Below are 25,829 nucleotides of genomic sequence, written 5' to 3'. Positions count from 1 at the left end.
ACTGTCGTGATAGCTCAAGTATCATCATCTCAGGGTGTACAAATTATGTATGTAGAAGCAGAAAATAGAGACATAAACATGGAATAATATTATTGCCTAAGAAACTCGGTATGAACGTCTAATTGTAAATGGGAAAAAGAGGAAAATCGAAAAATAGCCCAGATCGTCATGGGGGATCAATTTCCAGAACAACTTCCGAAGGTGCTAAGTGGAGTTATCCATTTTAGTCTCCCTAACCGTATGGGAAAGAGAATCATGTAAATAATGATGTATGCGCTTTTCTGGTGGCACCTACCACACCTAAATCTCCTAATTCATTCATTCGACCTTCCTTTTCTCTCTCCTCCGCTCATCCTCCTCTGATACCCTCCCCCCGTTTAACCTCCCGATTCTTAATCCTATTCATCTCCTCTTTCCCTTGTCCAACCAACCACCACTCCCCTACATTCTCAACCCCGACACGTTCTGCTTTGCTTTCCGCCTGCTCCAACTGGACAACGACTCCCCACCGACTTTGTTTTCGCGCCTTCCCTTCCCTCGACCTTCTTTATCCTCCCAACCAGCACGCGTCTCTACCGACAGACCTTGATTTTGACCCTCGTGTCTGTTCGGCTTCCGTGAAAAGGTTGGTTCCCTTGATCTCTGCGACTTGTCTGCCCACGCCGCGGTTCTCCCCGACTTGCCCGTGACATTGCTGCCCGGCCGATGACCCTCTTCCCTCTCTTCGGCGCCCGACTGTTCGCCTTTCGAGAAAAAAAAAATAAGTGCTGGACTCGAGACCCAGATCCCGGACGGACGGCTGCTGGCCTTTCTTTCATCTGCACGAATCCCTCGTGCGTCCGCGCCTACATACCCTGTTGGCTGCGAACCACTGGAGAACAAAGACACAGCGGGCCTACGCTCCGGTTTCGAGGGACGGGTCCGAGTTGAACGAGAGAGAAAAAAAGCGCGCGCGCTTATGATTCTCTGGATCTCCATCTTACACGTTCCGAGCTAACTTGGCATGTTCGTCATAGGACCTGCTTTGCCCCTTCTTAGCTACGTCTTCGCGATAAACTTCGATCAACGATCACGCCCCTGACTGTACCCGGCTGTCGCCACGGAACACCCAACCCTCGAACATCGTCCCTGCCAAGAGAAAGGGACCTCTGTTGTCTGATCAGACTCTTACCGGAAGTCCGGACATTTCCACCGATAGACGCGTCCGACTCCCGAAACACGCTACCCGAAGGCAAAGACAAAACTCGGACAGGTTTCAATACAACAGAGAAAAAAGACTGTTCCAAGTGCGAACTCTCTGACCGGGTCATTCCTTCTCCCCAAGAGTCAGATTATTCGTCGTCTGGTCTCGTACTTTTTTGGGGGGGGTTCCTGCTCTTTGCGCGCAACCTTGCATTCCAGTGCATGGGATTGAATACCTGCTCCATTCTTCGTCGCAGAGTCAACTAATCAGGCTTTGACCGTGTCGGTACGGTTCAGGCAGGACAGGAGGCTTTTCTTGGAGCTTTCCTTGGCTCCGGTGCTTTAGCTTCCCTCATCGGGGTCGGGCTCATGGACTTCACGACCATCCTGAACCGAAAGAACTCTGCCGCCGCTGCAGCTGCAGCAGCAGAAGCACAACTACACCAACAATACCTGCAAAACGCACAGTTGAATCAACCAACCATGAAGGCGGAGCCCGGCGCTTCGGATAACCCCGTCAACGCATACCCGGCTCATCCTCCTCCCGGTGTCCCCATGGATCAAGGACTCGCCGAGTCTTTTTACTATGGGCAACCCCCGGGTGCGACTCCTCGGAACATGGGCTATGTCCCTGGTGGATATGCCGGTGAACCACAGATGCAGCAACCACCTATGCCTTCTGGAAGGACTGGTGGTGATGCGCCACCGAAGACTTTCCACTGCGGAACCTGTAACAAGGGATTCGCTCGCCGCAGTGATCTCGCACGACACGGTATGTGGACGCAATCTGGCTGTGGCTGGACACCTTCCGAGTATCTTAGTTGCTGACCTTGAAACTTCTTTTCTACAGAGCGCATTCATACTGGAATCCGACCTCATGCCTGTGACTGGCCTGGCTGTGGGAAGCAATTTATTCAACGCTCGGCTTTGACGGTACACTCGCGAGTACACACCGGCGAGAAGCCTCACATGTGTGAGCGATGCGGCAAGGTATGTCTCTTTATCTGCGACGTCTCTCGGGTGCTTTTGGAAGATGACCAATTCTGACCTTCGTCCAATTCGTACAGCCGTTCAGCGATTCCTCATCACTCGCACGCCACCGTCGAATTCACTCTGGAAAGCGTCCATACAAATGCCCATACGCCAACTGCCAAAAGACGTTCACGCGCCGCACAACTCTCACCCGTCATCAAAATCATCATACCGGGACTATCGAGGAGGCAGCTGCCGAGACAGAGGCCAATCTGCGCCAGAACAAGGAACGAGGCCGTGGTCCGGAGGGAATGTTCCCCGATCATAATTCAATCCCCTCTACTCCATCTCCGGCTCAGCACGCGTCCATGTCCCCTGGTGGTGATCTTCCACCACTGACCATGCACCGTTCAGCTGGCGATTACTACATGGGCAGCGGGCCGATTCCTCCTCACGTTCGAGGCGACTTTTCTCAAGGCAGTCCCCGTGCTTCCCCCACGGCCACTTCTCCGTCACTTTCAAGCTATGGTAGCGCACCTCATGCTCGACCATCGATGACCTCGAACCCCTATGGTCCTCCGCAGCCGCTTGAGCCCCCAGCGAACAGCGACCACCGACCTAACAGCGTCAGTGGCAGCCCACACATGACCAGCCTGGGATGGGCTTCACCTTCTCACGGCAGCATGCCTTCGCCTGGTTCGGCCAACGACTTTGCTTATCCTGAGCCTACTGGCCCGGCCTACCCAAGTTCGATGCCTCCTCACATGTACTTCCCCAATTCCACCATCCGTCGACCTACCAGCACCGAGCCAGATAACTACGAGACCAAGTCCCGAATGGGTGATCATACTTGGTCGACCCCGGTATGATGCGGGTCACCGTGTCGGGTGTTTCATCACAAACCTTTCTTTTGTTTGAAAAACATCATCCCCTTACCGTTTATTTCCTTTGTTGAATTGCTTCATTTGCATCCTCGATTCCCATGGAAAACAGAAACAACACAGTTTTCCAATGCTCTTCGATTTATTCCTCCATGTGCTTCTACCGCGCGATTGCATCTTGTTTTGTCTTTTCTGTTGATTCTTTATCTCTACTACTGGAAGGGGTGTGACACTGAAACCCTCCTTCTCCCTCTGGAGTCTGTCCGGAGGCACTTTTCATTATTATTATTTTGCTTGTTGATCAGGTTGTCATCCCCACTGCCTTCACAACAATAATCCCTATCCCATCTGTTTTGTTTTGATCGCTTGCGTGCGGATGACATGGCTTTACCGAGACACGACCAGACGAGGAAATAGCATAGATAGAGCGCAGGACTGGGGAATTCTTATGGGCTAACATTGTACTGGATTTGGAAACAGGGATATTGGGGTTCTTTGATTGGGAGTGTCAGTCCCATGGTGCGGTGTCTGGTTGGTATTTGGGTTATTTATGTGTTATTTCTTGTGCCTCTTTTCTACTGACTTTTTTTTATTGCGTCTGTCGTTTCTGCTTTTTCTTGTTGCTTGCGTTGCATATCTCTTGCGTTCTTTTTTCTCCCTTTCCTTTCTTTTCCTTCTTGTGTTTCATACATCTTTCCTCTTAATACCTTTTGTCTTCGTGTTTCATTTCTTTTTTCTTACTAATGTTCTTGCGTTTTGTTTTCTTTGCTCTCGCATCGAATACCATTTTGTGAGTGCGATCCACCCTTTTGGCGATCTGATTCTGTACGATTAGTGTGTTAATAGACCAGCTGCTGCTATCCTTCATATTATTGAGGTTATTCTCTTACAAAGTTTCGCCTCATGTAGAAAGTATGGAGAGATCTATGTAGCTTAGAATAGGATGAGGATGTCGAGCAGGATAATTAGATATTCAAGCCCCTTTGCTAGCATTTAGAGCTTTTACTGCATCTGTTTGAATGTTCTTTCTAAATGTACTCTACATGGTCCTTTGAAATACCTCAGATGTCATCAGTTGGTTTATCAGTCCACTCATCTCGGGTTTCCAAATGGGACCCTGTTAATATTATACCGCTCTTCATACGTTTCACCAAGGCCTCCCCCTCTAGAGTTTTCCCTCGATAGGTGCATGGGATACGAATCAAACGGTAGGATTGAGGCTCTTACTTTATTCACGCCCGATATCTGGACCAGTACCTAACCTTGAACCTGAACATCAACCTAAACCCAAGAATTATAATACGATAATACAAAGTCTTCAAGTTACAACCCGCCGTCCAGGCTTCCTCAGTCTATTTATGGCATTGAGCTCGTACAGTGATGTTCCATAAGTTTTTAACACACCCTAGACCCACCCATCTCACCGCTATCACCGCCTACTACATTTGTATACAGGAGGTATGGCCTACTCTATTCTCTCACCTAAAACTATGAAATTTGGAACGTAGTAAATTCGCTCGAATTAATCGAGTCTTATTTTTGAAAAACTAAAGGAAATTAATGAGCGGGGGTTGATAAATGCAGCTACATCACAATGAGTTTGTCTGGCAGAATATTATGTAATCTCAGAAGTGGGGCTGTGTGTTAAAAACTTATGGAACATCACTGTACTACGGTACAGTAATACCAACCCCCCAGGGTCACAGTGTCAGGCTAGACCAGCTGAGTGAATAATCCACGCTCTAGGGCGATGATCCCCGTCTAAGCCACGGCCCGCAAGCTTGGCGGGAAACCCGGTAGCTAGCATATCGAGGTCGAGTACCCGCATTGGTTTCTTTGTTTCAATTTTAGAGTGAATGATACCATGAAGTTCGGTGTGAGACATTATGCATTCTGTAGGGAGGACTGGACTGGACTACCCAGTCTATAGTCTCCGGTCTCTGATGTATGTCAGCCTTATTGTAAGGGACGGAATTGGAGGTGGTTCTGGTTCCAGTCATTGGGTATAGTAGGTACGATGGTTGTTGGAACAGGCGCCCGGGTATTTCCCTGTTGAAACATCAGCCGAGGCGTTCGACCCTGGGTTATGGGTTATGGATTTTGGGTTCTGGACTGTGTAGAATGGCAGGGCTGTGGTGCCCAGTTTTGGCGCTGGGGTGTTTGTGGGATATTTGCTTCTTCTTGGATTTAGGTGGCTGGTATGGTACTGTCCGTAGAGAGCGAGACCTTGTACAAAATACTCTTACCTAGCTAAGAGTATCCTACAACAAGACATAGCTTCCTCTTTAACCATAGATCTACCTCTATCCTACACTCGGTAAGTATCGGAAACAAAGCACACTCCTCCATCCACTCCGCTCCCTCCCATCCCAATCAATTCACACGCCAAACCCAGTCTCGGCCCATTCCAGCCCAGAGATCTCTACACCTAAGAAATGACTAAAGCCGAGACTTTCCAACCGAGATTGTCTCAACGCCATACCAATTGTAAATCAGCACGCCTAGGATGGGTTCAGGGTTTCACATTAGCTTTCTCGTATTTAAGTGGCAAGAGCGCCCGTGCCTCCCCCGCGAACGGAAACCCCAGGTTTCCATTTGGTACTAACCTATATTTGATGGGTAGATATGACCGGTTGGGAATGATGGAGGGGTTCGTATTTAGGTCGTGGATGTCTTAAATCTTGATATCAAATGACTTGGAATATGTCTTTGTCTTGGGGAGGGAATGCTGGGTATAAAGATCGAGGTCTCGGGGTGTGAGAGGATATGTTGTACGACAGCATCTATTGAGTATCTATCCAAACTACCTGCTTTGTTAAATCTCCGAGAATCAATTAACTTACGATGTATTTCTCCAAAACTTTGGTCCTATTTGCTTCCCATCTTGCGCTCTCTTGTATGTTCTTTGCCTTCCAGTACCTAATTTCTATTCATTTCCAGAATGTCTTGCTGACCAGGCCTCCCATCTAACCTACACAGCCGCAGCAGGATGCGGCAAGTTTGATGCCTGTGTCGGCACCGAAACTTGCACTACAGTCACCTTCACGAAACCTACTGCCACGACGGTGACAACCTGTGTGCCGACTGCCACCTGTCTGAGTGTTTACGGTAAGTTGGAGGATCCCAGCCAGACTGTACTGTTTAGATTGATCATGCTAATTATCCCTACCTAGCAAACTGCTATTTGCCAGACAACACTGTCGGTAATTGTTGCTCAGGCTATTGTGCTGCGAGTAAATGTAGGTCGACGGACGAGAAGTGGCCGAGTTGTCAGGAAGATAATGGGCCTTGTTTGTCGGATGAGAATTGTTGCTATTCTTATCGGAATAAGTGTGTGAATGGGATTTGTACTAAGCCGCAGGTTTGTGGTAAGTTGTGATAGTAGAGGTCTGAATATAGCTAAGGAACAGATTGTTAGTCTTGGGTTGGAGTACTGTAGCAGGATTGTGTCTTTATTCAAGTAATGATAATTTGATTTATGATTGATTTGATTCCAATTATTCCAAATCTCATTCATTTAGGTGACGAAGCATACTCGTATGTATATACCCTTCTACTATACACCAAGTATATCCTCGACCATCTCCGTCCACTCAACTATACACTTCTCTCTACGCCAACAACAACTCAGCCTGCTCCTTAACAGCCTTCATCGCAACCTTCCACAACTCCGGTCCCAAACTCACCCTCGCAACCCCCAACTCCCTAATCTCCTTAACCCCCAAGAACCCCTCCCTCAAATTCATCTTCACATTAACCATCCCCCCAAACTCCTTAACCAAAACCTGCACCTCCTCCCTCGATACTCCCCTTCCTCCCGGACCCCCCAAACAAAAACCGTCCAAGCCCCGGCCTCCAAAAACGCCCTCCCCCTCTGCACAGCATCCTCCAACGTCTTCCCCTCCTGAAACAACACATCCGTCCGGGCATTCAATGAAAAATCAGGACACCCAGCCTCCCTCGCAGCCTCAACGACAGTCCGCACCCGGGCAACAGCCTCATCCAAGGGACGTAATTTCCCAGTTGTGTTATCCATGTCTTCGAGGTTACAGCCCACTGCGCCAAGCTCGATGGCTTCCTTGATGGTTGCCGCTAGATCATCGCCGTAGCCGTCTTGGAGATCGACTGTGACGGGGAGGGAGGGGTTGACGCGGTGGGCGGCGGAGATGATGGTTTTGAGGGTCGAGAGGTTTTGGGTCTTTGTGAGGGCTTCGTCGTCGACGCCTAGGGTGGCGGCGACGGCGAAGGAAGCTGTTGCTAGGGCGCGGGTTGTGGGGAGGGAGGCTATGAGGGAGGCAGTGCTGGCGTCGTAGATGTTTGTGAGGATTAGGGGGTCGCTGGGGTTGTGGAGGGTGCGGAAGTGTTTGGCGATTTCGTTTTGGGAGGGCATTGTCGTGGTTATTTTATTTTGAGTGGTGGTGGTGTTGTTGAATTGTAGATTGGAATTGTAGATCGGAAATGGTGGAGGCGCTTGTATAGGAGGGATTGGTTAAGATGACAGTACATCAATACCGAGGTAAATCGATTCCTAAATTCAATTCAGGTAGAGCAACTGCAGATTGTTCTTATACTTTCAATTCGAATCTGTGATTCTTCAATGGATCCCCGTATAGCTAATTAGTTCGTTAAGTAAGTTACTGAGTCATGGTCAACACGAGAACGTTGCGATCAAAGTGACCAATCCGAGAGCACAATCAGGTCGGGTCTCCGTCGGAGAGGAGACCTCGGTGGAAAGTATAGTCAGGCTATATATTCTTCATTAGGACCATAAACCGTGAAGATCTAGGGAGACCAAGGCCCGTATAACAATAAATTCGTATCGTGGCTGTCTGGCTGTGCTTGGTAATACTGCATCAAGCTGACCCTTCAAGATCTGCGGGTTTTCGATTAGTACATTGGAAATAAGTATTCTGGAATTCGGGACTTGAACTTGGTGGTCAGACGAGCGACCACGCAGGACCAGGACTGGTTATTAATAATTCTTCAACCCTGTCTCAGACCCCGACTAACGAACTAGCTAGCTGGCTACTGTAGTGAGATTGGTTTCCAAGGCTACACAGCGAGGCGCGAGTGGCAGGCTGAGTATTTTACTACTGTAGTGAGTGGTCCACTGGGGCGGACTCTGCAGCAAGGGGATCCACGTCTAACATGCCCCCCTCTCTCGGCCGGGGATTGACTACTGAGGAATCAGGGTTGCTTACAGTACTTACTTGATGGGGCTGCTTTGGGTTGAAGAGAGCTGAGAAAGCAGGGAAATAATGTGGTGGGCATGGTAGTAGCATAGCGATGATAATACAGTAGTCAGGAGGGACTGTAGCATGACCATGGTCGCCGCCAGATCTCTATCAGTAAGGACTGACTGACTACTTTACTGTGGTATGAGTATATATGGATTTCCCTGATTCCAACCCTTATCACCGGCAGATCAGATCCTGATCTGCATCTGATCTGATTTCCCCGTGCACTCCCCCTACGTCCAGTAGTATGTATGTACGACACTACTGTATGTACACCATACGAAGCCGGATGGTAATGATCACTACTGTATGTCAGACAGATGGAACCTCAACTATCGTACAGAGCCTAGTCTAGTAGACGCATGCACATCCACCATCATCATCGACGTGTCGGCACCGTGATCGGATCGAGCTGATCGACTCGCAGGACGGAAAAGCACCCGAACAAAGTGGCCCTGCCCTGTCCTGTCAGGGAACGCCTCCCCCGGAGCCCGGCTTATTGGGCGACGGTCGGATTGGAGGGGGGCGCGCAATGGCGCATGAACGGAGCCAGCCCATGCGGCCGTGCAACGGAGGAATTCCCAATCAGAGTGCACCAAATGCCTCGTTGAGGGGGCTGGCTGGTTCGCTTTTCGTTGGCTAAGAATGACGGAGAAAGAGATCTTGCCTGTTGTCCCTGTCGCAGAAAAGGAATGGATTTGTCCATGGCCATTTGTTCCATACCCATGCCCCTCGTTTTTTGTCTGAAGGATGGGGCGACATTTATAATCATTGTGAATGTTCTAGTCTGGAATAGTAATACATAATAATCAAGTGGATAGATTACTGACTGCTGTACTGTATGTTACAGTACCTGGCTGTCCCAGGGGAGTTACCGGAGTGATGATGATTGACATTTAGCTAACTTTGTGCATGTACCTCTCCCCTGCTGAACAGTCGGCACTACTGGATTATTATTATTCTGTATGCTGTACTAGAGTGGACTATGAACGACCTATTCAACCCAAACCTACCTATTGTATGCATTCCATTATACACCGAGTACATAATTATTAGCAGGATAATTGACTTGGACCCTCCACAGGATATGATCTCAAGAGTCGTCGGGTGCCCACTCACTAATAATTGATTACCTTTCACGTTCGGCCCCAGTGGACCATGGACCACTTTCTCCGGAGGAGAGGGACAACTCAATAATTCCGCCTTACCAAGCCTAGTCAGTTAATTAAACGCCCGTCACCGGTGGCCAGAGAAGGGCCCGACCGGGACTGCTTAAACAGGTAGACTGGGCATCAGTACTCCGTAATCAATCCTAAACCGTGTAGGATTATGATGGGCTACAGTACGGAGTACATACTTGCGACCGATCGGGAAATTTACCTTTTTACTGACTCGCATTCGGTAGCAGTCAGGGCCTCAGCTAGGCTGGTAACATGCGGTTTTCGGTACTTCAAATTATTTGGATAGCAGGGCAGAGTTAAAAAAAGTCTTCAAGTAAGCAGTAATTATTCATGTATCTACAAATAGTTACATTATCATTCTCACAGCCTGCTGTATTCTCTTGGCAAGGTACTAGTGCTCTTTAAACACGAGTATAATCCGTACTACTTGTACGGAGTTACAAGTTACAGTATGGCGTCTTAGCCCAAACGGTGCCCAGGTACGGTACATTTACACAACTACTCCAAGGCATTATCATTAGTTAGTTAGTGCTCTGTAGCTAATTACTCAGGGTACTGTACCTGGGTACAATACCTTACTACTTTACCTAGGGTGATCCCTCACCAAATCACCACGGGCCGGTCCTGTTGTACACGCTTCCTGGATCCGTGCCTGCGTGCATGAACGAGGGGCAAATTTCCAGTACACACATTCCTCGGGGATCGATGGGAGGTGGAGGGCGGGTGATCGGCCGTCATTGAGGGACAATTACAGGTCCCGAGCAGGGTCAATGGATCCCATTAGCCCTGCTGCCCTGGGCCCTGGTATGTCCCATGCCAGGATTGAAGGGAAAAAAGAACCACCAGGGTTGATGAACTTGAATTATTCGCGTAGTCTCGTGTATCTTTCTTGAAGATAATAATCACTACATAGTTCTACTTCGTACGCGTGTACCGCTCCGTCCCCGTAGTCTATCTCCGCCCTACGGAGTATTCTCTGCCGACAAAACCTCGTCAAGGTATGAGGAGGGAAGAAAAACTGGAGAAAGGACCCGAGCAGTCAAACCACCCGGACACACCCGTTTTTGTTTTTTGAACCTTTTTTGGAGAACTGAGGGGGTGTTGGTCGCGACTCGCTGGTGGTGGACACTGGATGGGCTGGACTCGGCAAGCCCCATTTTTTTTTTCTTGTCCGCGGATGGAGACAGGTTCTCCTCACACGACTTCCCGTACTACTTCCGAGGGTAGCGCGGAAGATGGTGAATTGGTAGGAGTTGAGATGGATCCATCGTATTTCTACATTTCTAGAAAAGATATAGAGTATACACAAGGTATGGATACAAGAATCATACTATACAAAACATGATAATAGACTATTCAAGACTAGCGAGCAAGTATCGTGCTCCCTAACATCATCTGGAGATAACGAAGTCGTCAGCAATTTGTCCCGGACCTCCGGTTCTCTAAGGAGTTTGGTATTGACTTTCCACCCCCCCCCCCCCCCCCCTCCTCTGGCGGCATGGCGTTAAGTTAGTAGGTCGGCTGCGCTTAGTTCGTATTGTCCGGGGGGTTGGACAGGGTCGGCCAGGGTGTACAGCGTTACAACCTGACCGGACTGCGTTCGGAGCAAAGGGAAGCTAAAGAAGTAGAGGACAGTAGTAGTAGGTGAAAGGGGAATAGGTATTGTATCGAGGGGACAGGGGGGTGTTGTTGCTGGAGGGGGTGCATCATAATGGAAAGAAGGAACAGGACAAAAAGGATTGATCGCATTAGTTTGGCGAGTTACAGATTAGACTAGATCAAACACATCGATCAAAGGAAACCTGGATTGAAGACAAAAGGAATGTAATAATAGAATAGAAGGTGGTTGAATCAAAGAATCAGAGAACTATCGTTCGGTTCGGAACTCTTTCTTCCTTTCTTGTCTCTCTGGAGAGGGGCGGTTTCAATTTATTATTCCTTTCCAGATGGATATCAATTATGGATCTTACCACTTAGCATATGAAAACAGAAGGAAAATTTATGGAGCCAGGGATGATGAGACAAGACGGATCGGTCTTCCGGAGGATCAGCCCAAGTTCCTTCACAATGTGAATTGCGGTCGCCACGAGGGTTTGGGTTGTTGGGGGTGGAAACGTAAATAGATTGGATTGCAGGTCAATCATGGTCCTGGAACTAATTAATAATAAGAATAATCGGATTAAAGAAAGTAAATGGCTAGAGGGTTAAACTAGGTTGACTAGGAGACTAAAGCAGATGGATAGAACGAGTCGAAGAGAATAAAGTCTTCCTCTCCTATATGGCTGCTTAGATTGTATGATACAGACCATAACTAATTCTCCTTCATATCCTCATTATTTAAACTATCCAATTCAGCTCAACCACTATCAGCTGTTAGTTAATTAACCTGATTAACAGCTAAGACCGAGAAGAGACTCCGACAACGCCCTGCTCGGTACCCGAAAAAAGAAAGAGTCCCCTGTAATTTTACCCATTACCGGAGTCTGTACTCTTGTACTGTCGGTACTGGCTGGTACCTCTCTTTTTACACTCTACGGAGTCTCCCAGGGCCTCCCCCGTCAGCTACTCTACACTCTCCTCCCCACTCTCCGCTTCGCCTTGCTCGCCCTCTCCTCATTCCTCTCTTCCTCTCTCACTTTCTCTCCCGAACTTTCTCCCCAACTTTCCGAATTTCACTCTCCTTCTACCCCTCCAGACTCTCTCGTTCTTCTCAATACTCCCTCCAACACCACCATTCCCTCCTATTCCTCTCGCCACTCTCCGGCATCATCCTCTCGGCTACTCGATCTGATGCCGGTGTTGCCTCACTTCCCCGTGCAGTTGGCCGCCTGACCTGCAGCTCTCACGCTGCCATCCGACCCTCTTCACTTCAACAATCTCCTCCCTATTACCTCTCAATTTATTTTTCAGATCTTCTGGCTGGTGACTCTCACTTCCTCACCATGACCGACCTGGAGATCCCCGAGACCGGGCTATCTCTCCGCCCCGGAGATCAGCCGGGTGACGCAGCCGCCAAACCGGCTCAGTTTATGCGGCTGAATCTCGCGCAAAACACCCTCGACGAACTCATTTCAAGCCTCCGATCAGACGATTCTACTGCCAAAGTTCGCCTAGGAAAACACCCTACCCTCCATTTTGGCAACAAGACCCAATCCTTCCACGCATACCCCGAAACACACCGGTCCGAGATCTACCACACCTCCTATGACAAGCAGAATCTCTACTTCACCGGTGTCATGAGCCATAGCCTGGAAGTGGAAAAGGCTAGGGAAGCTACAGCTGCCACCGACCAGGCCCTGGCGAACTTGGAGGAAAGCCTCAATGCATTCGAGCGAGGCAAGGCTTCCAAGTCAACACACATGATTCAAACCCCGGAGGAATTGAAGGCTCTGCGAGCGACGAACTCGATGAACGCTATGCACCGTACCTCGAAGACTAAGTCAGTCTTGGAAAAGGATCGATTACTCCGAAATGCCAACAATCGGTCCCTGACCTCGAGCCCAACCTTGGGAGCCCCCAGATCTCCTCTCCCTGGGATGACCCCGACCTCTGCGCCCTCCACCCAGGCCAAGGACAGCGCTCGCCTGCAAGCTCTCAAGACCCCGTTCATCCACCTCCTCGCCATCCGCCCCGTATCGGCCAAGTTCCTCGCTCGCCAGACCCGATCGACCATTGAGGATTGCACCGCCCTCGTCCAGAAATACGGCACTGAGAATCGCATTGACCGTGAAAAGTACGATTTGAAGGACAAATTCTACAAGGACCTGGATGTGTGGAAATTCCCTTACCCGACTCAGGATGACCGCCAGGCGGCCATTGACAAGGCGATCTCTGCCTTTGATCGCATGCGTCTTTCTCGAACGGACAAGCTGTGGCAGAGTTTGCTGCCAAAGGAGGAACGGGGCAAGGGAAAGTGTCTGTCGAAACTCAACCTCCAGAGCGGGCTGGCGGGTAAGAAGCCGGCCACGCCACGGATGACCATGGACGGTGCCGACGATCGGAAGGATGGGGACACCACTGGCAACGAGACGGATCGCCCGAAGGGTACTCCTGCTGCGGCCCCCAAGAAGTCGAGTACCCCTGCGGCAAAGGCACGAGTGGAAAAGGAAGCCGCCAAGCGTCCTGCAAAGAACAAGAATACCAACAGTACTTTGACCGGTCGAATCACCAAGAAGACCGGCGGAAGACCCCCAGCAAAGGCTGCCACCGAGACCAAGTACAAGTCTGCCGAGTTCGTTCACGATTCCGATGAGTCTGACGACGAATTGCCCGATGCCTCACCACCTCCTGCACCTGCACGAGCTCCATCCCCAGCTCCAGCCGAACGCCCCAAGCCAGTCAAGGCGACTGCAGCCAAGAAGACCACGCAGCCCCCAGCCAAGAAGACGACACAGGTTCTGACCAAGCCTCGCCTCAAGGAGGATACACCTGCGGCGCCTACACCCAAGGTCCTCAAGGCCGAAGCACCCACTCCCAAGCTCGAAGCTACCAAGGCAGCGGCCAAGCGACCTCCCTCCGTCCGACTCTCCACCTCCCCTCAGAAGCCTTCTCCTCTTTCCTCTCCCCCCGCCAGTGCCTCCGATGCGACCGGTCGCAGCCGCTCCGACAGCAACAACCACTCTTCCAGTTCCTCGTCATCCTCCCCACTTATCTCCCAGCTTGGCCGAGCTAAGGCTACGGGAGCAGTTTCTAGCCTTTTGAGCTCCACGCGACCGGCCAATGGCGCCAGCAAGGGAGGACCCGCTTCCGTCAATCCCTTGAAGCGCAAGGCGGAACCCGAGCGACCGGCAGCCGCAACCCCCCCTGGGAGCTCGTGCGACGCCTAGCAACAATGAAATCAAGCGGCGCCGAGCGGTCAGTACCTCGAGCGGAGGCAGCACGGGCAGTGCATCGCCACCCATGAGCCACAAGGTCGCCCAGAGGCAGCTGTGGGACAAATCTCAGCGTTTCAAGAAAGCCTACGCCAAGTACCGCTCCTTGCATGACGACCTGGCGGGCCAGGTCAATCCCCGTGCGGACATGATTACGAAGTTGGAAGACTGGCACCAGAAGCTGACTCAGATGAAGAAAGAGATCTGGGAGGATGATCGAAAGCTCCGTCGTGACGGTTCTTATTCCTGAAGCTCCGATTGATTTTTTTTTGCGCCTCTGTTTTTTTCGATCTTGCCTTTACAATCTTGCATGGTGATGACAACGGCTGTTTACTCACCCTTTTCGTTAGCGAAAACCCCTTACACATATCAGGTTCCCATTTGCTCATATTCGCTACCCAGGTATGGCAGTATGATGATCTTGGTGAACCTACTCAAGCACTCGACAGATTGGCAATTCGGCGTTTTTCTGGTTTTGATTTTTTGTCTCTGGCTCTATTTCTTGCTGAACTACTATTCCCTCTCTGTTTTATTTCACCACTTGCATCTACACCCCTTGAAAATCATTTTGCTGCCATCTGTGCCATACATAGAATTTTGCATTTTCTGCTCTAAGTAATATGAGAGCAACTAGTACTCAAGTAACTAGTGTCGATAGTGTATTCTCAATGAATTATGTCTATCAAGTGATTTGTCCTCGTATCAATTCTCTTTTCTATGCAGTAAATACTATATGTTAAACCCAGAGTCTAGACGATCCGCTATAACAAGCTTACCCCGGATCCGCGCATCTGCGAATCCTTGGTTCCGCGGCGCCGATGACCGGCCGGAACAATGTGATTGGCTCACAAAACACGTGGCATATCACGGGACCCATTACTGAAAGATTTCCGTCTCAATACAATACACAGTAGTAAATTACGTCATCCACATTGGCCCGGCTATTCCGTAATGAGACTAGCGCCCAATGGGAATTTGGGAAAGCTGGCGAAGAGGAGCTGGAAAGAAGCAAGTCCAGATATTCCCCAATTCCTTACGATTAACCACTCCACTCGCTACCCTCCCCCTGTTCCACGCCGAAGTACTCAGAGAATTGGAAAGACAACTGAAGTCAAGCACAAGGAGGACCACAACAATGACACCACCTGCCCGTGGACGGGGTACCAGCCAGCGTAGCCCGACCGTCCTGGTAAGAGAGAGCTCAAAGCTATACCCAAACCTGCCCGCAATCCCCTCCAAAAAAAGAAAAAGCAAAAGTGCAAGCAGGAAGCAGTAACTGCATTGCATGAAAGACGAATTCGAATTCCAACAATCCCATCCAATGCATCATTGCAACATATACTGAGACAAAGGCACGCGCTGCCTCTTTCACTCTTTAGGTCACCGATTCCCGCGACCAACAACCCGCAGCAGCCCCCGGCGCCGCCGATCCCCTTCCACCCGCTTCATCACCGTCGACAACGTGCTCCAATATGCCTCGGACGTGCCGTCCATGCAGCAGCGGCATCCGCCGCCGATCTCGCGCTCTCGCCGCCTTGCATCCGCCGCGGGCGGACTGATCGCCAGTGCCAGCGGGGGCAGCAGTGCAAGTGCCGCAGCCAGCGCAACCACCAAGGGTGGTCGACTTGCGGCGCAACCGCGCCTACCTCCGCGGACGACCAAGGTCAGCGAGAAATTGGTGCTACTCCCGGATACCGGCGGGGTGGGGGAACCGGAGGAGGAAGATGATGATGATGGTGAAGGGCGGGATGAGCTGGATCTCGTGGATGAGGAGCTTGTTCAGCGTCTAGCACGGGAGAGACATATTGACCCCGAGGCGATTCGGCATCAATTGCTTGCGCAGAAGAGGCTTGGTGGGGACTTTGGGGTTGATAATGAGATTGCGCCGTTGTTGGCTGAGGAGGAGACCTTGAGGAAGAGGCGTGTTGGGCCTGAGCGGGCGAAGAGTTATGCTGAGCGGTTGCCTAAGGCAAGACGGACGGAGAAGCTTGCTAGGGTGACGGCTTATTGTACGGCGCAGGCTTATAAGATGGGGTCTGTGGCTGCGTTTGTGAAGGATGCGCATGGGGCGAGGACGAAGCTTTATGATGATTGTTTGTACACGGCGTATCATTTGCCACTGTTACCGGGTCATGAGGGGTATCGACTGCGCAGTAGTCCTGTGCTGAAGTTCCCAGGTGGTCGGTCCTTGCTTGATGAGGAGATTGAGCGAAATGAGCTGCGTGATCATCATGAGGATTATATGGGTGAGGTTGAGGAGCATTCGGTTGTTGGGCATGGTCGTCATGAGGATGAGCATAACGCTGGAGCTTCGCCGGGTGGTGGGAATGGTCATGGGGAGAGACAGGAGCATCGAGAGGGATATCTTGATCGGATTTCTGAGGAGGATGCTCGGATTCAGGAAGGGCATGAAAATGCTACCAGTGCCGATGATAATGGTACAAAGCATAGCACTGCCCATTCAGAAGTCCAACAACCTCAAGAAACCCCGGAGCCGCGCCCTCGACGCCGTCGTCACAGCTCTGACGACGGGCATCTCCTCAGGGACCGGGCTTCCCCTCCATTACAGGCTGTATCGTCGCCCAGGCCAGAAACCCCAGCCCGGACTCTGTACAACGTCGCCGAGATGTTCGTCTTCAGCTATGGCGTGGTAGTCTTCTGGAATTTCACAGAACGACAGGAGAAAGATCTGCTGGCAGATCTAGCGTTTGCCACATCCTCGGCGACAGGGACGCCTATTCCGCTGGCGACGATGCCCCTTCACGAAGAAGATTTCGAGACGGAAGAGTTCCACTTCGAGTACTCGACGGAGATCTCTCGACCGCGTGTGTACAATGATATGATCACGCTCCGCAGCGGTGACCATATGATCAAGCTGGCCATCAGTCATGGCATTTCGCAGAGCACGAAATTGTGTTTCTTCGAAGAGGTGATGGCTCGCCAGATGGCCGATGCAAAGGACGTTCCGCGTCGACTAGCAATGACCGGAAAGCTAGGCATGAAGCGTGAAGAAGTCTTCCGTATTCTGGGTCGTCTTTTTAAGAGCAGAGTTGAGGTCAATCTTTGTAAGTCGTGATGTGTTTGTGCAAATCTTGTGGTACATGTCTTTTGCTAACTGTTTTAACCCCCACAGCATCGAATATGCTCGACGTCCCGAACTTCTTCTGGGAGAGCGAACCCAACTTATACCCTCTTTACATCGCCGTGCGCGAGTATCTCGAGATCAAACCGCGCATTCAAGTACTCAACGAGCGCTGCCGCGTATTCCTCGACCTCGCAGAAATTCTATCCGACTCGATTGCCGATAATCGAACTTCTCGTACGTCTTTCACCTACATCCCAGCCCAACCCCCCTTCCCACCCTCATCATACTAATCCACATCCCTCAGACCAAACCTGGATCATCATCGTCCTAATCATAATCTCCATCCTCGTCACAATCTCCGAAGTCTTCCTACGCTTCGGCCTCCTGCACGCCCGTGAAGGCGCCGCCACCAACCCTGCAGCCATCATTGCCCGTGCTATGGGCCACTCTCCTCGCGCGGTGCCGTCAGGGATATCATACTCTGCTGCTAATCCTCCGCCAGGCTGTATTTGCCCGTCTATCCCGTCTGCGGGTGGGTCTGATATGGGTATGAGCGGGATTATGGGACCGGGTCTTTGATTGGAAGGGTCTTGATAGGGTTAGTTAATATTGTACATGCACAATTTGGGAATGGTAATATGGTGTTTAATCTGGGATATGGTATGGATTGGAATGACAAAATATGGTGTTTCTTTTTACATGGATTTTGTCAACCACGAATCCAACCTTTCATTTCAATGTCATCCAATGTGACCTCTTCCAAAGCATTTAAGTCTCAGAGTCGGCATTCATCAGTACTGTCTCTAAACATCCCCGCCCACCTCCCGAATAACCTCCTCAATCCTCTCCCACGCAATCGCCCTCGCAAGAATCTGCACCCACCAATTCCCTACCCCATCCCTCCCCGTAACAGTAAGCAAATTCCGCGCAACATGCGGCCCCAACGGGGACGGCCCCGCCGTATTAATATAACTCGGTTTACAAGGTTCATCCCCTCCTCCCAACCCATTACCATTATCGACCCTCGCCGCTTTGAAATCCAACTCAAAGAACCGTGCACGATGCCAATTCGTACAAGTAATCGAAATCTGACGCGGATCGCCTACCAGGGGTAGATACCCTGTTTCCTGGAGAGTTTTCTTGCGTAGCGAGGACATTGCATTGACTTGTGTTGGGATGCGTTGTTCGTTTAGGGATGTGCGGAGAGCCAGGGCTGTTTTACTTAGAGGATTGCTTTGGAGGGATTGTGTTGTGAGAGATGTGCAGGAGGGGATTGTTGCGTTGCCGGTGTATGCGCCTGTTTGGGAGATGTTTAGGATGGAGCGGATGTCGAAGACGTTGGAGATTTGGATTAGTGTTGAGGGGGTTGGGTTTAGTGCGCTGATTAGGGTTTTGGAGAGATATGCGAGCAGGATGTCGCCTTCGCTGATGAAGATATTTTTGTCTTTGGAGGATTGTGGTGACGGTTGTGTTTTGAGCTCTTGGAGCGCTGTTTCTCGCATTTTTTGAACAAAGATGTTCGGGATTGAGATGACTTTATCCTGGATATCCGGGTACCAATATGTTTCCCACCAGCGGCAGAGTATAAAAACAGCCATCTGGAATTTAGTAAACGTCTTCGATGCAAGAACATGTTTTTCCGCGGGGACGTAGTCCGTTTTCGCCTCGAGAATATCTTCATCGAAGCCCAAGAAGGGCGGTACTTGATCTTCTCGACCTGATAGCACTGCAGTCCAAGCCTGGAAGAAGTATGATAGACCCATTGCGTCGAAGACGGTATGTAGAAAAGTCACTGTAATCAGCGTTGTGTCTGTGAATGTCACAACGTGTATGAAGAGCTGTGGGATGTCGGAGGAGAGATAGTCTTCGATTCCATTTGGAGCATTTTCATGCTTGGTTATTGAATTGAAGCTTGACATGCATCCAAGGACGGTGATTTGGTTTGTTTCTTGTGTTGATGGAATTTGCGAGGCGAGGGGATGCAAAGAAATTGGGTTTGCATGGTTGGCAGTGGTGAAGATGAAGCCTGGTCGGTCTTTTGTGAATTTTGATGGAAGATGGTATTCTAGTTTGCCGAGTTCCTGTTGATGGATTCGTTAGTTGGACTTGATTGTGACTTGGGTAGCTGTTTATTTACATTTTGGCGGAGCCGAGCTCCTAATTTCTTCCAGTCTCCAATTTCTAGGAGACGCTCTACAGAATCGTGGAGCTTTTTGGTGTCTAGAACTTCCTCGAGGCGTAGGGTCACGTTTAGACAAATTCCGCGAGTATAGGGGACATCGTCCCAAAAGTGGAATGGGATTCTTGTGTCGTTTGCGGCTGCTTGGGAAGTTTCTTCGGACGCCATTGTGTTGCTACAGGAAAGTAAAGGTGCGTATTGTCTGTGTAGTCGTATTTCAGGAAATTTTGAATAGAGATTCGATACGACTCATTGGAAATGAAGTAGGTATAGCTGTGATGTAGATTTACGGGGCTGACCTAGTTGGTTACATTTGCTAACTCAAAGCGATAAGGAATAAGCTAAGATCTTTTCAAATCAAGAGGGTAAGCTGGGGGCGAAAAGCCACTAGGTTGAAGAATGTCAGATATAAGACGAGGCCGGCAATATGTATGCAAGTGAGCAGCCAATAAGCCCTAGTACAAGCCCAGGCTTATGGCTTTCATATTTAACCGGCCGGGGTCGGTCGATATGCGTGCCAAAACGGGAAGTCAAGCCAGGCTATCTTAGTGGGCTATCTTAGTGGAAGGTAAAGATTCTTCAGAAAATCGAAGCATACCTTGTCGTCGAAAGAGCACAATGAAATGGATAGTCCCAATAAAGAAGATACGACAGTGAAAGGGTTTGTCGAATAGCATTCTCCCTGAATTGATGCAAATAGCCTGACCTTTTGATAGAGATGATTCTATTAATCCTCCTACTCAAGAATCAACAACTGCGGAGCTAGAGAAAGATCTTGAACCCGGCAACTATACACACGAAAATGAGAAACATTCAAATGGAGCACAAGCAGAGACTCAACCTAACGGAGAGGATACTGAAGAGTCATCGAACTATCTCAATGGTTCCCGATTATACATTCTCTCCGCTGCCTTCACAATGGCCGGCATCATGCTGGCCATTGATGGAAGCATTCTTTGTGAGTCTTGACCATGTGCACTCACACATATCTCATTTTCATCATAACTAATCTCGAGTTACTGATAGCTACGGCAATACCGCGAATAACCAGCGAGTTCAATTCAATCGATGACATCGGCTGGTACGCCAGCGCATATCTTCTTGCCCAAATGTCCCTTCAACCTACCTTCGGCCGTGTATACATCTACTTCGAAGCAAAGATTATGTTTCTGATATCATTGTTCATGTTTGAAGTGGGCTCGGTCATCTGCGCCGTGGCACCTAGTTCTCCAGTTCTCATTCTCGGGCGCGCCATTGCAGGCGCTGCTGCAGCGGGAATGTTGACAGGGAACCTGGCAATCTTTGGACAGGTTGTTCCACTGCGGAATAGACCTCGAGGCATGGCTATCATGACCGGGTTATACTCCATTGCAACACTCGCGGGACCAACTGTCGGTGGATTACTGACGGACTCGCGACTGACTTGGCGCTTTTGTTTTTGGATCAATCTGCGTAAGTGATTTCTAAGACAAGCTAACAGCAAGGCATTCAAAACTTACTTTGGCTACAGCGTTTGGCTTCATTGCGGCAGTGATTGTTATTTTCATTCTGCACCGAAAGCCAGGAAAACTTGCCAATTTACCTTTGAAAGAGAAGATTGGGCGCCTTGATTTAGCGAGTGCATCGGTTCTCATAGCAAGTCTAGTGTGCCTGTTTCTCGGGCTGCAATGGGGTGGCTCGACGGACCCCTGGTCTGCGCCTCGTGTTTGGGGCTGCTTGATTGGGTTCGCGCTACTGTGTGCTATCTTTATTGGACTCCAAGCTCACCGGAAAGAAAGGTAAGTTAGGCCCGATCGATTGAGTGCCTGGGCTTTTGTCCTCTAACTCATGACTTGAACAGAGCAACTATCCCGCTTCGACTCTTGCAACAAAGAACCGTAGCTATTTGTTGCATATTCTCCGGATTATATGGCGTTGCCATCGTAACACACAGCTATCTCCTACCAATCTGGTTCCAGGGAGTGAAAGGTACTGACGCCACCCTGTCCGGGGTGTACATGCTGCCGTTCACAATAGCCAGCACAATCGCCGTTCTAGTGGCTGGATTTTCCATGACAGCATCAGGCCACTATGTACCCTTCATGTGGGTCGGCTCGTTGATCTATGTTGCGGGGAGTGTCCTATACGCGACCTTGAAAACTAACAGCAATGCCGGAAAATATTTGGGCTACCAGATTCTCGCTGGCGCAGGATTCGGTGCCGCGATTCAAGTCACCTTCATTGGGGTCCAAGTGGTCACCCCCGCAATTGACATGCCCACCGTCTGCGCACTGGAGGTATTCTTTCGCCAACTCGGTGGGTCTGTTGGGATTAGCGTGGCGCAGAGTATCTTCCTAAACACACTGACAAGTCATCTCCGGAGCATTTCTGGCATCGACCCGGAAGTTGTCATTCACTCTGGAGCCATCGAAGGATCATGGTCCAACGAGCTGATGACTTCTTCCACAATCAATTTGGTCAAGGACGCATTGAACACGGCAATCACTAAAGCTTTTCTTTTGCCAATTGGGGCCACGGCTGTTGCGGCTGTGTTTAGCCTGGGCATGGAGAGACGCCAAATTCAGGACGACAGGGTTCTTTCTCCGGGGAAGGGGACTGGGGTTAGCGAAAACGAGGTCATTTCTCCGGATAAGCGGCCCGCTGGGGAATCGACTAGCAATCCTCCACTAGAGGAGCACACCGTGTGCGAGAACGAGACGAAAGGGGGAAAAGGAGAGTGAAGAATAAGCGCTTACGCCGTAACCACAAGGCTGGCGGCCCGGGCCTGAGAAGAAATCGAGTTGTTGTGGGTACGGAGTACACGGTCCGGATCTACAAAGATTAAGGAGTTTCGGGAGTTTTCTGAAGCTTGATCCTGGCGTGTAAAGAGAATCCATGGACCTAAGGACTAATGAGATCGAAGACTCTTACTCCAGTCCTCCTAATGCGTCCGGGAACTCGATTTAATTTCATTTGTAGCAAACACTATCGAAACAGACGGGTTTTGATAATTCCACGACTAGAAATTTTCCCTTCAGTTGGAATTAGATCTATCACGTTCCGGGGGACACTAATAATGTGTTCTAGCGTAAGATACAGCCTTGCTCAGCCCATAACCCGTTGCCAATATGCCCAACCAAATTGCAGCACCTCTCCACCAGTATGGTGCCCAGCTAGACTTCATCGAAGCTCTGTCGTGGACTTGGGGGAATGGCTTTTCAGGCACTGGGACGTCCAGGAATTTACACAGCGGCTCCCAGCCGTCCTTCATGTTGAAGAACAGCAATCGGTCCTCTGGCACGACTCGCTTTAGATAATCCGAGTGAATCTCCATGAAATCTGATTGAAAGGGTCTGTTAGATAGAGATTTTCTCCAATCGAATACGGATACTTACGAGGGCCTAATGGCTCAAATTCTGGGGGTAGATCTTCCTTCTTCGCTTCAAAATTGCCAACTTCCACGCCAATGAGTACCTCAATGTTGGCTGAACCAGCTGTAGAAGGATGAACAACGGATTGTCAAGTGTGTTGATGAGCTCCTGGTAGCTCTCCCACCATCGGTTGGGCTCGCGAACTGTACAAATGACCTTTGCGTCTGGATACAATCGAACAAGTTCTTCGACAAAGAATATCGCTGGAGCATCGGTAGTGGCAACATATCCAGCTAACAATTCCTTCAACGTGTCATCGACTTCTTCCTGCGAGACGTTTTTTCCTGGGTCCAAGACTTTCGTCCATCCTTTGATGATATCTAGGAAGAATTTCAGCATTGAGTTGCGACACTTGTTAGGAAGCTTTGCCTACGCTCTTTCCCTCTCAGGCAAGCTGAACCTCCATGGCAGACATCGCCGTGCAAAGCCCACGACAGAGCGAGTGTGAGCGAAATTGTCCCCGTGCGAGGCAATCCAGCTGCAATCACCTGTAGAGTGCGGGTTGGGTCATTGGGTGGCTCTCCAGCGAACGGATCCCTCCACCGTTTTTGTTCTGTCGACTCCTCCATGTAAGGATCTTGGTCTTCCTCTCACAAAGAAGCAAGAATGTCAAGGGCTTGATTGAGGATGGCAAGGGGAATTTACCACAGTCTGGAAGTGGCTGTAAATGATTAACTATTCTGTCACGGAACATGACTCGACAGGACATCCTATCAGTACAGTCAAATTTCTGCTAGTGATTGGTAGATGTAAACATATCTCTGACATCTCGGGAGGACTCCTAAGTTGTGGCTTGAAGCTCTGCAACACCCCAGGAACTCGGCGGGGATTCGAGTCAATCTCCAGACCTTAGCGTATGCTTACATGCATTAGTCCCATGGATCATAAGAGGGTCCTACTAAGGCATGCGGTGTGGAGAGATCCAAGATCGGGTATGTCCCGGTCAGCCCGTGATAGATTCGGGATCCCTGGCGCCACCAATGGGGGCCGTTTCTCGGGCAGCAAGTCCCACGAGCTTAGAGCCTAGGAACAGGATATGGGGGCTATCTACCCCGGTAATTGGCTGAGAGTGGATTAATTTAGCCGGTAGCCGTGGAGGGCCGGAGGAGAAGCAATTACATGGGTATTCCTGCTCTTTGTTGGAAAGGGTACAGATGCATCCTCATCACACTCTAAAGCAAGACTTCTATCCCTGATACTGGACTGTGTTGTTTAATACATCTCCAGGAGCTTGCTCACTGCGATAAACACTTGAGAGTCTCGATCTTCGACAACCCCGTCCTTCTACTCATAGATCAACGCAATGGCTGTTCCGCTTGTGTGCGCGCTCAACAAATGCCCCATCGAATGGGGCTACGTACACTATCAGCCCTCAGTCGGTGGAAATGCTTTCATTTGTGCAGCTTTTGGATTGCTGGCTGCCCCGGCTCTCTACCTGGGTATCACCCACAAAGTCAAGCTATTCACGTTCTGCTTCGTGATGGGACTGCTTGGTGAAGTAATAGGATACATCGGGAGAATACTTTTACACAACAATCCGTTCAGTAAAGACTACTTCCTCATATATTTGATCTGCACGACTATCGCGCCCACATTTACTGCCGCCGCCGTCTACTTGACGCTAGCTCGGATTGTGGTCGTGTATGGGGAAGGGATCAGTCGACTCCGCCCTCGAACGTACACGCTGCTCTTCAGTGGCTTCGATCTCATCGCTTTGGTGGTTATTGCAGTAGGAGGAGGTATGGCAGCCGTTGTAGTTTTGCAATGGAAGGTCAGCAAGTACCTGAATTCCTTTGGGTAGCAATTTCAAGTATATTAACACGCCAATGATTTTCTAGATCGATCGTGGAACGCACATCATGGTTGCTGGCCTTGCGGTCCAGGTTGTCAGCCTGGTAGTCTTTCTTGCTCTTTGCTTCGAATATTCTCTACGAGTACGGAAATATCGGGGAGAGCTGAATCCCAAGTACTCTGTTCTTCGTGAAACACCCCGTTTCAAACGATTCTTGTACGCCCTCGCTACCGCAACTATCTTACTGTTCGTTCGAGCCGTGTACCGAGTTGCAGAGCTTTCTGGCGGATTCAGAGGCAAGCTCGCTCAAGATGAGGTTTTGTTCATGGTTCTTGACGGGGCGATGGTCCTACTGGCATGCATTATCTTGGTCGCATTCCATCCCGGACCAGCCTTTGGGGGTGTTTGGAAGGACGCAACTTTCCGCTGGGGTTCGAAAAAGCCAGTCGATGAGTCGATGATGCACGATATTCCGACGGAGTCAGTTTCCTACAACGGAAAGCACTGATCTAGGCAGTGGTGCAATGACTCCGAGGTCAGTTTTCGTCGATGGGTACTAAGAATCTGTTTACCTCATATTTAGCCAAAAGAGAGGAGAAGCTCTAAAGCAGTTGTTCAATCATCCCGAGTTCTAAGATCAGCCAATCGGTCCAGCCATCTGTATGCTTGAACTTCTTCTCTTCCGGAAGGCGGTTATAATTGTAATTAAAATCATCTTCTTTCGTGGCTGAAGCATCATCTCTTAGTCTATCATCCTATTCGTGACTAATGAGATGATTGAGATGTTTTGTGGGGGTTCAAGCTCATGGGCCCCACTGTACAAGGGTCAACATGCAATTGAACGAACATTCAGATAACACGCCTGAATAGGAAGTTCATAGATGCCAACGATGGTCCAATCTACCAATTCGTCGTATTCCATCAATGCCTCAAAGATATCTTTTCACCAGCCTTGCCCAAAGCCAACGTGGCCATGTGTCGAATAGTAGCTAGGTTTACTTTCCCTGCCACTCCTAGTACGACGCCACCATGCAGAGCC

General features: G+C 49.9%; 10 protein-coding genes across 10 annotated transcripts; 7 read left to right on the top strand and 3 right to left on the bottom strand.

The window, feature by feature from the left end:
• The first annotated feature begins 357 nt into the window (after window positions 1–357).
• N7473_005882 (putative C2H2 finger domain protein) lies at window positions 358–3,892 on the top strand. Its single transcript, XM_057151822.1, has 4 exons — window positions 358–625; window positions 1,017–1,954; window positions 2,033–2,172; window positions 2,250–3,892. The coding sequence occupies exons 2-4, from the start codon at window positions 1,552–1,554 to the stop codon at window positions 3,021–3,023; spliced, it is 1,317 nt and encodes a 438-aa protein (XP_057009627.1). The 5' UTR covers window positions 358–625; window positions 1,017–1,551; the 3' UTR covers window positions 3,024–3,892.
• Window positions 3,893–5,879: 1,987 nt separating this feature from the next.
• Window positions 5,880–6,414, top strand: N7473_005881 (uncharacterized protein; the record flags this gene model as incomplete). Its single annotated transcript, XM_057151821.1, has 3 exons — window positions 5,880–5,931; window positions 6,015–6,143; window positions 6,209–6,414. 3 exons carry the CDS (start codon window positions 5,880–5,882, stop codon window positions 6,412–6,414), a joined length of 387 nt encoding a protein of 128 aa, XP_057009626.1.
• A 369-nt stretch (window positions 6,415–6,783) lies between these two features.
• N7473_005880 (isocitrate lyase/PEP mutase family protein) lies at window positions 6,784–7,425 on the bottom strand (the record flags this gene model as incomplete). The annotated part of the gene is made up of 1 exon (XM_057151820.1): window positions 6,784–7,425. One exon carries the CDS (start codon window positions 7,423–7,425, stop codon window positions 6,784–6,786), a length of 642 nt encoding a protein of 213 aa, XP_057009625.1.
• A 4,970-nt stretch (window positions 7,426–12,395) lies between these two features.
• Window positions 12,396–14,279, top strand: N7473_005879 (uncharacterized protein; the record flags this gene model as incomplete). Its single annotated transcript, XM_057151819.1, has 1 exon — window positions 12,396–14,279. One exon carries the CDS (start codon window positions 12,396–12,398, stop codon window positions 14,277–14,279), a length of 1,884 nt encoding a protein of 627 aa, XP_057009624.1.
• Window positions 14,280–14,352: 73 nt separating this feature from the next.
• N7473_005878 (uncharacterized protein) lies at window positions 14,353–14,574 on the top strand (the record flags this gene model as incomplete). Its single annotated transcript, XM_057151818.1, has 1 exon — window positions 14,353–14,574. The coding sequence occupies one exon, from the start codon at window positions 14,353–14,355 to the stop codon at window positions 14,572–14,574; it is 222 nt and encodes a 73-aa protein (XP_057009623.1).
• Window positions 14,575–15,816: 1,242 nt separating this feature from the next.
• On the top strand, window positions 15,817–17,988 carry N7473_005877 (RMD1 family protein; the record flags this gene model as incomplete). Its single annotated transcript, XM_057151817.1, has 3 exons — window positions 15,817–17,389; window positions 17,458–17,643; window positions 17,714–17,988. 3 exons carry the CDS (start codon window positions 15,817–15,819, stop codon window positions 17,986–17,988), a joined length of 2,034 nt encoding a protein of 677 aa, XP_057009622.1.
• Window positions 17,989–18,212: 224 nt separating this feature from the next.
• N7473_005876 (uncharacterized protein) lies at window positions 18,213–19,756 on the bottom strand (the record flags this gene model as incomplete). The annotated part of the gene is made up of 2 exons (XM_057151816.1): window positions 18,213–19,490; window positions 19,547–19,756. The coding sequence occupies 2 exons, from the start codon at window positions 19,754–19,756 to the stop codon at window positions 18,213–18,215; spliced, it is 1,488 nt and encodes a 495-aa protein (XP_057009621.1).
• Window positions 19,757–20,211: 455 nt separating this feature from the next.
• Window positions 20,212–22,308, top strand: N7473_005875 (MDR family MFS transporter; the record flags this gene model as incomplete). The annotated part of the gene is made up of 5 exons (XM_057151815.1): window positions 20,212–20,249; window positions 20,305–20,546; window positions 20,615–21,040; window positions 21,099–21,366; window positions 21,429–22,308. The coding sequence occupies 5 exons, from the start codon at window positions 20,212–20,214 to the stop codon at window positions 22,306–22,308; spliced, it is 1,854 nt and encodes a 617-aa protein (XP_057009620.1).
• Window positions 22,309–22,637: 329 nt separating this feature from the next.
• Window positions 22,638–23,567, bottom strand: N7473_005874 (sulfotransferase family protein; the record flags this gene model as incomplete). The annotated part of the gene is made up of 3 exons (XM_057151814.1): window positions 22,638–22,920; window positions 23,042–23,318; window positions 23,372–23,567. The coding sequence occupies 3 exons, from the start codon at window positions 23,565–23,567 to the stop codon at window positions 22,638–22,640; spliced, it is 756 nt and encodes a 251-aa protein (XP_057009619.1).
• Window positions 23,568–24,301: 734 nt separating this feature from the next.
• On the top strand, window positions 24,302–25,298 carry N7473_005873 (RTA1 domain-containing protein; the record flags this gene model as incomplete). Its single annotated transcript, XM_057151813.1, has 2 exons — window positions 24,302–24,769; window positions 24,837–25,298. The coding sequence occupies 2 exons, from the start codon at window positions 24,302–24,304 to the stop codon at window positions 25,296–25,298; spliced, it is 930 nt and encodes a 309-aa protein (XP_057009618.1).
• Window positions 25,299–25,829: the final 531 nt, after the last annotated feature.

The sequence above is a fragment of the Penicillium subrubescens genome (assembly GCF_028828155.1).
Source record: "Penicillium subrubescens strain IBT 31985 chromosome Unknown utg000004l_segment0_segment0, whole genome shotgun sequence".
Classification (NCBI taxonomy): domain Eukaryota; kingdom Fungi; phylum Ascomycota; class Eurotiomycetes; order Eurotiales; family Aspergillaceae; genus Penicillium; species Penicillium subrubescens.
The sequence above is the reverse complement of the archived record's forward strand: the minus strand, read 5'-3'. Positions and strand labels throughout refer to the sequence as shown.

Excerpts from the sequence above, each read along its gene's own strand:
- N7473_005882 (XM_057151822.1), top strand. The coding sequence starts at position 1,552 with ATGGACTTCACGACCATCCTGAACCGAAAGAACTCTGCCGCCGCTGCA. Across the intron at positions 1,955-2,032 it reads CAGTGATCTCGCACGACACG|AGCGCATTCATACTGGAATC; the intron begins GTATGTGGACGC and ends TCTTTTCTACAG. Across the intron at positions 2,173-2,249 it reads TGTGTGAGCGATGCGGCAAG|CCGTTCAGCGATTCCTCATC; the intron begins GTATGTCTCTTT and ends CAATTCGTACAG.